This window comes from Sminthopsis crassicaudata, chromosome 3 (genome assembly GCF_048593235.1).
Source record: "Sminthopsis crassicaudata isolate SCR6 chromosome 3, ASM4859323v1, whole genome shotgun sequence".
Taxonomy (NCBI): Eukaryota; Metazoa; Chordata; class Mammalia; order Dasyuromorphia; family Dasyuridae; genus Sminthopsis; species Sminthopsis crassicaudata.
The window spans coordinates 547,560,304-547,574,132 of NC_133619.1; the positions used below are offsets into that span (position 1 = coordinate 547,560,304).

The following is a 13,829-nucleotide window of genomic DNA, read 5'->3' on the forward strand; positions in this document are numbered from 1 at the left end:
AATTGCTGTACATGATTGTGATGGAATGCCACTGTGCTATAATAAGTGATAAGCAGAAAGCTTTCAGAAAAACTTAAGACTTATATGAACTGATGCAAACTGAAATGAGAAGAATCAAGAGAACCTTATACATAGTATACAACATAGCAGTATTGTATGATAATTAACTGTGAATGACTTGGCTATTCTCAGAAATGTAATGATCCAAGTCAGTTCTGAAGGATTTATGATGCAAAATGCTATCCATTTTGAAGAACTAACTGATGGCATCTGCCATTGCAGATTGAAGCATACTTTTTCTTTATTCTTCTGGGTTTTGAGGTATGTTTTCTTTCACAATATGACTAACATGAAAATATATTTTATATGATTGCATATAACCTTTATAAAATTGCTCGCCTTCTCAATGACAGAGGTTAGGAAGTGAGAGAGGAAGGGAGAAAATCTCAAATTTAAATTTACAAAAAAATGAATGTTAAAAATTGTTTTACATATAATTGGAGAAAAATATTTTTAAAAGTCATCAATGAAGGGAAAGTGTCAGATAGATGGAACAACAACTACAGAGATGAAAAGGCAAAGAACATTTTTAGAACTGAAGTACAATAAGCATACTTGTTATTTCAATCATTTAGTCATACTTTGATTTCAATCATTTGTAACCAATGGTTACACAGAGCATGAACAGAGCTCACTTACCTTTCTACTCCTAGCAGATCAATGCTGAGTGAGTTTGGTACTTTGATCAAACAATCCCTTTATCAGTCCCTGAATTGGAAAAGCCAATTAACTCAGTGGATCTTTAATAAAAGGAGTAGTGAAGATATGTGACTGCCAATAGTCCTTGATTTCTTCTGCTTTTCAGGTGACATTAAATACTTTGCCCATGAAGTATTAATGAGAGAGGAAGGAAGCCCCAGCCATTATGTGATCACATAATGGCTAAAGCCCATGTCCTGCCCAAAAAAGCCTGATCGTGGATTTGATGTTGTGTTTTTTTGTTTTTTTGTTTTAATGTTTGCTCTTGCTTGATTTTAGGTGAACAAGTATTGATACTGAGATGAACATGGCCAAGCTTGGAAGTCACCCTGTGAGTGCAAGGTATGACAGTCATGGAATGCTTGGTCAAAGCTGTAGAGACAACTAACTAGTCTTGTGTTTCTTTTAGAAGATGACCATTGGCTCCTCAATAAACTCAGTTCCTGGTACAGTGTGGCAGAAGACATAGACAGGGAAGTCTGGGGACAGTACAAAATTGAGGTGAGATATAGCATTCAGTCCTCCCACAAACTGCTTTTTGTTTTCATGTATATTACTCAATCTCTTGGCAGCTTGTAAAACTATTTAAAAGTTACAAGTTACTATTTGTTAAAGTCTTGTCAGTACTTGTTATATCTTTGTGTATTTTAGCATTTCTTTTTTTGTGTAGGAAATATGTATCTGTCTCATACTTGCTTCATATTTTATACTGTTCTATTTGAGATAGGAACCAAAACCCAAGCTTTAAATAAATCATTCCAGGGCACTAGAAAAATGAAGGTTTTGCAAATCAAAAAGCCTAAGACAAGAGGGATTAATGCCTCTTATAAAGACCAGATTTCCTTAGAACTGAACCTAGTCCAGATCATTTGTATGGATTTAGAACAAATGATCTCTCTTAATGGAGAAGGGTAAATACCCTGATTCTCTTGGGCCAAGTTGTGGTTCCTTATTAGTAAATAATCAACAAGCATTTAATATGTACTTACTATGTGATAATTACTGTTGATACAAATTAAAGCAAAAAAAAGAGTTTACATTATAATGGGAGTATATATATGAAGTGGCACATAGAAAGTACAAATAGAATAGATACAGGATAACTTTTAGAGAAAGGTATCTAAAACTGGGAGTCATGGAAGTCGTGGAGAAGATAGTACTTAATCTGGATTTTAAAAAAGAATTCTGAGATTCTAATAAGGAGGGAGAACATTCCAGGCATATGAGATGGCTAGGGAATGGCGATAGGAATGTTGTGGGAGGGGAATACCAGGTAGCACAGTATTAGAGACCACAGACTTCATGGGGGGGAGGAAAATAATAATCTAGAAGGAAAGATGATACTGGAAGTGGTCGAGTTGTTTAGCACTTTAACTACCAAATAAAGGAGTTTATATTTGTTCCTAGAGTCCCTTAAGTTTCCTGAGTAGGTGGTTAAAATGATCAGAACCACAATTTGGCAAAATCCTTTTGGTAGTTGTGTAAAGGAAGGATTGGAATGACGAGAGATACAAAGCAAGGAGAGCAGAGTCTGCACTAGGAAGATGCCTGGGTGAGTGTGGAGAATGGAAAAGGTGTCATGGAGGTAGAAAAAAGATTTGGCACTGATTAGATAAATGGGTGAGAGTGAGGACTTGGGATGACATCAAGATTATGAATCTGAGTGCTGTATGATGCTGCCCTCAATAGTACTAGAAAAGTTCAGAACAGAGGTAAGTTTGGGTGGAAGAGAAAGTAAGTTCTGTTTTAGATATGATGAGTTTGAAATGTTTCTAAGACATACATTTAGAAATATCCAATAATCAATTGCTAAGAGACTAGGGCTGGGTATACACATTTAGAAATTATCAGAACAGGGATGATAATTGAATCCATGGGAATTAATAAGATCAGCGATTGAGAGGGCCCAGAACAGAATCTTGGAAAAGAGCCTAGGATAGAGCCACAAATGAGGACATAACATAGGGGGTTAGTAACATGGGTGCAGTGGATAGAGCACTGGATTCAGGAAGACTTGAGTTCAAATCCGGACTCAAGACACTGTGTGTGATTCTGGGCAAGTCACTTAACTCCAACTGCCTCACCAAAAAAAAAAAAAAAAAAAAAAAAAAAAAAAAAAAAAAAAAAAAAAAAGAAAAAAAAATTAGTACATAACATAGATTAAGATTCAGTAAAAGGAGAATAAGAAAGAACAGTAAAATATGTTGGAGAAATCCTGAGAAAGGAAATTATTCTAGAAGAAAAAATTATCAGTGTAAAGAGGAGGAATTCAGAAAAGTCTCTTAGACTTGACAATTAAAGGATCACTGGAAGAGATCCCTTAGACACAGAAATTTTATTTGAAAATGATTAGGTCAGAAGCCAAACCAGAATGGGCTTATAAGGGAATGAGAGAAGAAGAGGAGACAACTAGTATAGATAGATGCCTTTTTTGAGTAGTTTAGCTAAGGGGAGAAAGTGAGGGGAAATACAAAATAGTAGGTAGAAGAATTTTAAAAGCTAGTGAAAATTTAAAGATGAGAGAGGCATTAGTGTGTCTGTAGAGAAGGAAAGGAAACATTAAATAGGGAAAGACTGATTTACTAGCCAAGCAGCTTTCTTTGCTCACAGAATATAGTCATCTATTCACATCCTGCAAAATTTATGGAGAACATCGGCTAGGTACTATTAGACAAATTACACCTATTTCACAAAATTTTTCTGGTATTGGCCCTAACATCTTGTCTTCCTAAATCAAGTATAAACCATTTACAAGCAAAAACCATGTCTCTTTTTAAAAAATTTTCTACTCTGCCTATACCTGTGTTAGACAATTGAGTAGGTGCTTAATAAATGCTTGTGGGCTAAATGAATGGGTTGACATTTTATTTGCAGTTGTTTCCACTTTCTAGAATTAAAACATTTCTGCTAAAATTTGGAAATAAAACTATAGCAACGATACGGTAGAAACAAACTCCATAGTAACTGTGTCTGGTTACATACTAAATTATACATAAAACGGCCAGTCTGCAGCATGACTGATCTGATTATATTGGTTATCTTAATAGGTATAGTTTGCTACACAGTCCATTTGATTACAATCCTTGGGATTAATCGTGAAGATGACTGAAATGATTAGATTGTCAGGGCTACAATTTGGTTCAGTTATTACATATGTTGGCACTACTTTAATTTCGTTGCAGAATCAATATACTGAGTTAGAAAATGAAAGTTATATCACACTTAGAAAAAGAACAAGGTGTTCCACAGTTTTCAATGAATTATTTTGGATAATGTTTGATAAAATTTGATCCATTTTACTTCATATAGTTACTGTCATTATCAAACACCTTCAAATTGAATTGTACAGAGTTTTTAAGAAGTCCCATTAAAATCCCAGTGGTTTTTTTGGAAGCAGCATGTGTTAGGGAGAAAAGTGATAGATCTGAAGTCAAGGAAGACTTGAATTTAAATCTTTGATACCACTTAGTGTAGGGAGGCTTAACGAGCTCAGAGAGGTTACCCATGACACGCGCACCCAAATCTCCCCTGGAAACTTGCAAGGGCTTCCAGGACAACATGGCTCACTGCTTGGGCTTTTGGGAATGATAACTTTCTTGGCTGCTTCGGTCATCTTCCCTAAAGCTCATTTGCTGAGTCATATTGTATTTGAAGCCCCTAGAAGTTTCTAGGAAAGATGTGGGCACAAGTTCCCTGAAATGACTCAGCCTCATGACTTGTAGAATGAGCCTAGACATGAAAGACACTGAACCATCATTAACCTCAGTTTTCTTATTTGTAAATGAGAATAATAAAATAAGTGTGGTACTTACTAGATCATCAAATGAGATCATAAATATTAAGTACTTTATAAACATTAAAGTTCATTGTAAATCAATCTTATGGTTATTATTAAATGCATATATTATGACAAAGTAAAGAAGAGCTCTGCATCAACTTCACTGTTTAGTATTAAGCAAAATAACTAACTCCTGGCTTTCATTTGTTAGATGAGTGGATGGGACTAGGTGATGTTCATATTCCTGCTGAATTATAGAATGTCGGAGCTGGAACTAATTTTAAAGTCTGGTCTAACTTACTGTTGTTTCCACTGATTCTTCTGATTCCCCCTTGACACCAGTGTACAGGGGAGGAAACAGACCCAAAGAAGGGAAGCTCTTTCCATAAAGTCACCCAGTTAACTATATATATATGTGTATATATATATATATATATATATATATATATATATATATATATATATATTTAACATATATGTATATATATAAAACATCCTGATTCCCAGTAGCTCTTGCTAATATGAAAGGCAGATAACTTTTAATTAATTTCTTCATTTGTACAAAGTTAAAGATTCTATTTACATAATTAGGTGGTATTCTCCTTTATTATATCTAGATAAATGTCATATCTATTTTATTCATAATTTTGAAAAAAATACTTAAGATATATAAGCTCCAATTCTGGCAGGGCTAAAGCATTTATTTTTCAAGGCATACTAATTTCAAGGCATAATTCATTGAAGAAACTATAATCATCTTGAAAAATATTTATATTTTTAGGCATGTCTTTGAACTACATAAGAACTAATTAGCTTTGTGCTAATCCATAGCCTAAGCAATCATGATACAGGGCTAAGAGGATGAAATTATGAAAAAGATTAGGAATGTCCATACTACAGGACTTTTAGCTAGCAGGTACTTTCTGCTCCCCTCAATCTTCCAAATTCCATAGTCAGGACTTTAGCCCAGTAGTTTTGTAATCCTGGGATCTGGTCAGCAGCTGAGGACTGATTTTGATTTATTTTGTTTTGGGAAGATGGAATAAGGAAAACATACTTTTGTTATACATTTCCTATACCCTGCCCTTCCTCTCTTCTCTTTCTCATATTTTCTCTTCACTGAATAAAAGATACCCCAAGTAAAATGTAAACTCATTGAAAACTGAAATTATGCTCTTCATTTTTCACAAGTGACCAAGTGGCTTTTACATTAAGATGCTTAATATATATTTACTGAATTGAATTGGAAACAAGGGTCCAACCAAAGAACTAATTCCAGGATTAAGTGGTTAGGAGTTCTATAGCTTATGGGAGTTTACATACTAGGAATTCCCTATACCGATTAAATAAATCCCTTTCCCCTAGTGGTACAAATAGTTATTTCCAAACAAAATGTATATTTAGATTTACACTAAACCCATAGAAGCTCAGTCCTAAAAAATTACTTTTTAAAGTAGTTATAAGCAAATATAAATATATAAACTGTTTCTATAATCAATTAATCTATCTGGCTAACATTTAGATAAATGTATGTAAGGTGAAAATGTTTTATCATCTTTTATCATTAGTTTTATTATGGTTCCGGATTATGATTCTATGAGGAAAACAGGACCTCTAGAAGTAAAATAAAGTCAAATTTTAAAAAGCTTTCAAAAAGTTAATTTCAAAAGTCTGCTTCAGATGATTTATAGTTTATGTCTAATTCTTTTATGTAAGACTTATTTAGCCAAATACACAATTAATTGACTTGATCTTTATCTATGATATACCTCGTTTAACACATATCACTGGCATGGAGAAAAACACAAGGTTAGGCAAAATAATATTATAAGTGTCTATGGGGAACACCAGTATAAATATCATAGTTGCCGTGGTCAAATAATGTTTTAGCAGAGAAATTCTCGCTAAACATAGTTTAATTATACCATGTTAATGATGTTTTAAGAAGCAGTATTGGAGGTTTCTCTTTGAAATACATTACATTCAGTTAAAGCGCACAAATATTTGAATATATCATTTCTCTACAATGTTTCAATGATTCACAAATATTTGAGAAATCTAATTAGCCATACCACTGCTATAGATATTGATTGAAATTGGCAAGGTAGAAGAGCCATATGCAAATTTTAGGGGAACAGAATGCATCAATTCATAAATATCGTGCTATGCTTATTTATCAAATACTATGAAGTGTTATTACCTTTCAAAAAACTACAAGCCAAATTCTGTTTTAAAAATTGCTACATATCTCCATTCAAATTTCAGTACTCATGATTAGACAGACATGAAGAGATTAATTAAATATGTATTCATCCAAGAACTTTTGCTTTGGTTCTAAAAAAAATGGCTTGATAATATTCAGAAGTGTATATCAAATCACTACTGTAATTCACCAAAGGGACATACACTAAAAAGAATATACTCAGAGTAAAACTGATTGGGAATGATGTTTGCTACCATCCATAAGCAAGCTATTCCATATAGTACATTCAATATTAACAGCCAACAACAAAAATCAATCTTTAAGATAAATGAAGATAATTATGAACATATATCTTACCTCTAATTTTTGGTTTATGTTGCTCAATTCAAATGGAATTTCATCTTTTTTAAGAGTCCCGCACTGTTTCATTTGGTGCAATCTCAGCTTTTCAAAGCTATTTGTCAGTTTAGAAAACTATCGATAAAAGGAAATATTAATATTTAAAGTCTATTTGCTATCCCTACCATAAATTGGCTTGATTTTTCAAATGCACTTAAAAATCTGTCATAATTGGCAAACCCTGCAAAGCATAAGCATTTTAATGTATTAACCAAGAAGCAGTTATTGAAATTAAGTTACTAAAGTTGAACACAATTGAGCTTTGACATTAATCTGAAACTCCATTAACTTGTAACAATGATCATTGAAAAATGTTCCTTCAAATTTCTCTTAACTATATTTTAGGAATCTCATAATATTTAAAACAATATTTTGAAAAATTTTTTTGTTTACTGCCATCTTGTGTTAACAATTTTTATTTCAATAACTAGATCTATGGAACAACTAGCTTGTAATATATTCAGAAAAAATTTTAACTTTTGATTTACGCTGAAAAAATGGTGAACATTTCTAGGTTATTTCAGTTCCAATGATGGAACTTTGGTTTCTATTCAATTAAATGAAATGGGAAAGGGAAGAATTATGGAATGTGATAGGCTCAAGCTGGCCCTTAAAAAATTTCATTAAATACTGACATTGAATACATTGATTCTAGATGTGGCAGTAGAATATATGTATACATACTCAAAAGTAGAAGAGTACAAGAGAAAATCCCATAGCAAGTTATCCAGTAATCCATATTAGGCTATCACAAGAAGGTATAAGTATAAGGGACAGACACATTATATACTCTGCACTCACATCAACTTATGTAAACTCATCTCATATCTACCAAAATTTCTGAATCTTTTTGAGATCAACGGCTATCTACTTATTCTTTGTTAATCTTTCTTGAATTCAAGAGTAAGATTCAAATATTTCCCCAAGAATTGAAGTCAAGTTTATTGGCTTATATTTATACAGTTATAGTATCAGGAGAACCAGGAGAGAATGATATCCTGAAAACCTAAACAAAAAATAGTAACAATAAAACAAAACAACAAAGAGAAAGGTGATCAACACTGTCAAAAACTACAAAGAGATTGAGAATGAAGATTAAAAAGGGTTATTGGATTTAGCAATTAAGAAATCACTTTAACTGTGGAGAGAGAAATTTTGCTGGAATAATGAGGTTAGAAGTACTTAATGTTTGTTGACTGAAGTTTTTGAAAAATTATTATGTTGCAGTAATTACTTCCGTTTTGGAAGACAAAGAGAACTTCATTAGATATCTAGGTAACTAAAGTCTTCTGTCACTACTATATCATAATTCTATACCAAGCTTGCTTGACTACTTCGTTGTCCTTTTTAGGGAGTGTGTGTAACTTTTGATGACAAAATTAGCTATTTCCCCTCTTTCTATTCCTCTTCACCCAATTGCTCACCACTATTTTCGCCACTCTGATTCCTAAATTTTTTCTACAAATGAGGCTGCCTCCTTAACACACAATGTTACCCCACTCAGCTTTGGATATGTTGAGTTTGATGTTTCAGTGAAATAACAAGGTAGATGTGTCCAGCAAGCAATTTAAGTTACATATTGAAACTCAGGAAAGAGTATGGAATAAAAATAAATATTTGGGAGCTATATACATAGAAATAATAATCCCTTAGCAACTGAGATTTCAAAAGAGAATGTAGAAAGAAATCTAAAAAAAACCTTAAATAACACTCATATTTAGAGGGTTAGAAGATATAGAAGCAGCATTAAAAGACATCAAGAAATAGTCATTGGAAAAGTAAAAGGAAAACCATAAGAGTTTAATATAAAGGGATCTAAAGAAGGAGAGAATATCAAGGAGCAAGTAATCAGTAATATAAAATGCTTTAGAAAAGTTAATGAGGAGTCAGAAGAGGCAAATGGATTTGGCAAATTAGTAAATTATTGCTGACCTTGATGATAGTAATGCAATTTATGAAGCTTCTGAATTAATGAATCAATTAATACATATTTATTTAGTTCCTCTTATGTGTCAGATATTAGGAATAAAAAGACAATAGAAAAAAAGTTCCTGCTTTCAAAGACCAAGGAGGAAAAAATTGTGCAATACAATTTTGGGGTGTGTGTATGTGGGTGTGGGTGTGTGTGTATGTGTGTGTGTATACAAAATCTATATGAGATAATTTGGGGGAGGCATTAACAACTGCCCATTAGGAAAAGGTTCCCATAGAAATTGCAATTTGAATGAAACCATGGATTCTATGAATAAGAAGTGAGGAGGGAGAGATCTTTAGACATGAGAAATTGCGGGCACAAAAAAGGGAAGATGAAGAGCCATACATAAGGAAAACAAAGTCAGTTTGGCTGGAACATACTGCATAATTTTTTACATGTACAAAAGGACTAGAAAGATAATAATAATAAAAGCTAATGCTTAACTCTTTCAGGTTTGGAAAGCATTTTATAGATGCTCTCATTTTATCCTCACAACAGCCCTATGGGAAAGATGAGATCATTCCCTTATTTTGCAGATAAGGAAATGGAGATTGAGATTAAATTACTTGCCATGGTGACTTGTTTAAGTTAATAAGTGTATGGGTAGATCTTCCTGACTTCAAGTCCAGTTGCTTCATCTACTATATCAAGCCAAGTTTTGAAAGACTTTAAATGTCAAACAGCAGAGTTTATATTCTTATAGTCGACAGGGAGTCACAGGAACTTAGTAGATGATTGACAGAGTAAGACCTATACTTTAAGAAGTATGGCAACTGTATGGATGATGGAGTGAATTGAATAGAGACTTAAGATAGGGAAATCAATTGTAAAACTATTGTAATGATAAGAGCACAAAAGTTATGAGAGCCTGAACTAAGAGGTGGCTGTGTGAGTGAGAAAATATATATGAGAGATGTTGTGGGGATAGAAACAAGATTTGTTAAGCTTTTGAATATATATAGGATGACTGAGTGTGAAGAAGGGAGAATTAAACAGATGTGGTGAATCTGAGTGACTTAGAAGTATGATGGTAACTTCAACAGTAATAACGAATTTCAGAATAGGTATGAATTTGTAGGGAAACATAATCAATTTGGGGTGAAATAGCTGAGAAATTTCCATAAGCAATGAGAGAGATTAGAACTAGACACAATAGATTTAGGAATGGGAGAGATCAGAACTATATAAAATAGATCTAGGAATTGTCAAGATAGAAATGATTATTGAACCAAGGAGAATAGGTGAGATCACCGACTGAGATAGTGGAGAAAAAAGAAGTCATATAGAATATAGAGACCCCCCAAAGTTAATGGGCAGAGAATAGATAAAAGAGCAAAGGAAAAAAAAAAGAAAACCATACTACAAAAACAAACAAATAAAGAGAGATGAGAGAGAGAGAGAGAGAGAGAGAGAGAGAGAGAGAGAGAGAGAGAGAGCGAGAGCGCGCAAAGGAGACTAAAGAGGAGTCTTTAGATAGAAAGATAAAAGTAGAATAGAGAGAACTGTCCTTTTCGATTTCTTCAACAACAGTAGTGAAAAAGGTTAACAGAGTAAGATAAAAATTATACTCTTTAGATCGTCTAAATTAGCTGTAGGTATTCTAAATGTGAAATCCTTATCCAATGATCAATGAGCTGGAATACTACTGAGAGTATATAGGTATTTTTATTAGTGACAAAAGCAGAAATATAAATTGTAACTAAATCAAAGGGCAACTCAGAGGTTCTGTTTTGAAAAATAAATGAAAAAATTGGAGTTAGTTTCATTTCATATCCAAAGACAACAGGAAATATAATTTCCTAAGATACTAGCCTTCTAATGCTCATGATGAGCAAAATGAATGCCATGAAAAATGTCATATCTATTTACTATTAATATCTATTGCAAAGGCGTCTTGGATTTTATTTTTTTCAAGATCTTATTTTTAATATTGTGACTTCATAGTTAAATGTGCTGTGGATATATGAATTTCTACCTAAAAAGTGAGGCTAAGTGATGGTTCAGACAATTATTATTATTATTATTGTTATTATTTGTTTACTATTGGAATTGAAAATGAGATGTCCATTTTCAAAACTCCTACTGTCTAAAGTGTAGCTTACCATAATTTTTTTTGCCTTCGTGTTAAGAATAGTTTTCTTTGAAGTATAGCTGACTATCACCTCATAAATTTGCCTGTCAAAAGTGCATTTGGGTTTTTTTAATGTCTTTCTTCCAATTCTTTTCTTCCAAGTTTTGCTGCTCTCACACCCTTCTCTCTAAGATAACAGTATCTTCTATCAAGGTCATTCTCAGTAAACTTATTAGTACCCAAGCCCAGCTTATTCGACCAAATGTTGAGATAACCATCATCACCTCCTGTTGTCACTGACTATATATCATCCTTAGGTTAATTTCAGGAATCAACCATCATAGATTTTTTCCAAAGCACGTCTGCATCCTAAGCTGCTGAGTGTCTTGAATTTATGTCAAGCCTGAACTATCCCAGAGATCAGTCACAAATATGGAAAAGATTGTCCCAAGAAGGATGCTCCCTGCCAATGAACACTCATAAATCTTTAAGAAAACTTGTAGATCAAAAAGCTTTACTGATAAGGATTGACATGAGAAGTGGATTTTTTTCTCTATATAATCAAGAGCAATCCAGCTTCAAATTGCTTTGCTGCCAAAGAATTATCTTTCTCTCCTCACAAAGATACTGGTGCTTGTATTGGCAGAGGAACAGAAATGCTACAGGCCCAGAGGAATATGCCCTGCAATTTGGAAGCACCTGCCAAGAAGCTTTTGGCAACTCTCATGCTCCCTGAATCTCCTATTCATCATATGCTTCAATAAATCTTATAAGAAATGTACATGACTTACATCTTAGGATTTACTTTCACCTTTTAATGGTACAGGGGTAATGTTTACCATATTACTACTCATTTAGAAAAGACTGGTTACCCAATGTTGGAGAATAGATAGGAAAGCTTGAGCATTGCTATTATAATGTGATTTCTGGTCCTTGGAACTTTCTCTACAAAAGTGGTACAAAGGGACAAAGAAGGAGAAAAATTATAGTTCAAACAAGTCAACATATACACTGCTACTTGATGACTTCAATGTAAAGATAGGCACAGGGAGACATCAGTAAAAATATGTTAGAAAACAGGGTTCAGGATGAATATAATTAAGAAATCCAAAGTGTAAACTTCCCCAGAAGCATTATTGAGAATTGAGTTTTTTCTTCAAAAGTAGTACTTAATGACATTAAAATTACAAAAGATAAGAGATGGAAGGTACCTCAATGACCATCAGGATGAACTTACCAAGAAATCCCCACTACAATATATCCAACTAGTGAATGTCAAGTCTCTGACACAATGAGCACTGAACAACATCACAGAAAATGAAGTAGACAGTATCTTAACAGACAGGACTAATTACCATTATGGAAGTCATTAATTAGCTAATTATATGAAGTATTGCCACTATTAAGAATAGAGGTTGTCACAGTATATAACTGCTGGTATTTTCGATCAAAATTCTGGGATTGGAGGAATTAATGAAATCAAAACTATTTTCATAAAGTTAAGGTATTATAAGAACCTATATAAACAAAAACTCCTTAATGATTTTAAGTGTTTTAATAGGTTCTGTGACTAAAAAGTCTGAGAACCTGATTAAGACAAAATCAATATCAAACTAGAAAAAATTATAAAGCTGAGAATAATATATTTCATGCAATTGCAAAAGATTTAAGCAGCTTTATACAAACAAGTTACTGATACTAGAAAATAAGAAATGGATAATGGAAAATACATTGATTTTGATTACACTATTTTAAAAAGAAATTAAAGTTATATAAAAATAGCTGTTCTGTGAAAAGCCAAAAGAGCCCAGAAACTACTTCAGCAGTTCTCCTGCTAACTAGAGAGAAGGCATAAAGACAGCCATTGCTTAAAGCAAAATCTTTGGTAAAAATGTTAGGGAAGAAGCTGGTAAGGAAGAAGATGGTAAATGATTATGGTCAGTGTAACATCACAAAATAACAGTGGCAAGGGAGAAAAAGGCCTATGGAAAAACTGGGTAAGACAAACACTAAAAGAATCAGCTATAATTGCCTTTTAAAAGGTAATTATTGTTAGTATAAATATTTATTTACACTGACAAAATCTGTAAATGCTACAAATAGTACTTGATTTATTGTTCTAGTGATTGTCTAGATCAGGGGTCACACCAAACAGGGACCAGTTTTGTTTAGCCCTGGAGCTAAAGATATAAAAATATAAAAATATAAATATATCCATTTTTATGGAGAGTTAGTTGTTATATACTTACCAGCACACCACTGTATAAAATTAAATTTAGTCCTAAAATTCTAAGAGCACTTAACAGTGAAACAAAAAGAACAATATTTGGACAAAAAAAGTGGGGCATATCTGCTTAAAAGTTCTATAGTGAGCAATCAAATTAACAAGCAAATAAAAGACATAAAAGATACCAGCCAGCACTAGAAATAAAAAAACCAAAACACTCAGGAAACATTCTATCAGGGGAGATAACATGGCATATATATATATATATATATGTATATATATATACATATATATATATGCATGCATTTACACAAGACAATTAAAAAAACAGATACAAAGTAACACTGGATGGGAAAGCAATGGCAGTTGAGGAGACTAAGAAAGGTCTCCTATGGAGAATGACTTGGGCTGAGTATT

General features: G+C 32.9%; 1 protein-coding gene across 10 annotated transcripts in view; it reads right to left on the reverse strand.

The window, feature by feature from the left end:
• The window catches only part of DEUP1 (deuterosome assembly protein 1), a 130,524-nt gene that overhangs the window by 80,936 nt on the left and 35,759 nt on the right, over positions 1-13,829 (reverse strand). For 7 of the 10 annotated variants that reach the window (XM_074304551.1, XM_074304543.1, XM_074304545.1 and 4 more), the window contains one exon: positions 7,098-7,214. The exons of the other annotated variants lie outside the window; for them this stretch is intronic. In XM_074304551.1, coding sequence (XP_074160652.1) covers positions 7,098-7,214 — 117 coding nt within the window. The remainder of the gene's footprint in view (positions 1-7,097; positions 7,215-13,829) is intronic. 10 annotated transcript variants of the gene reach the window in all.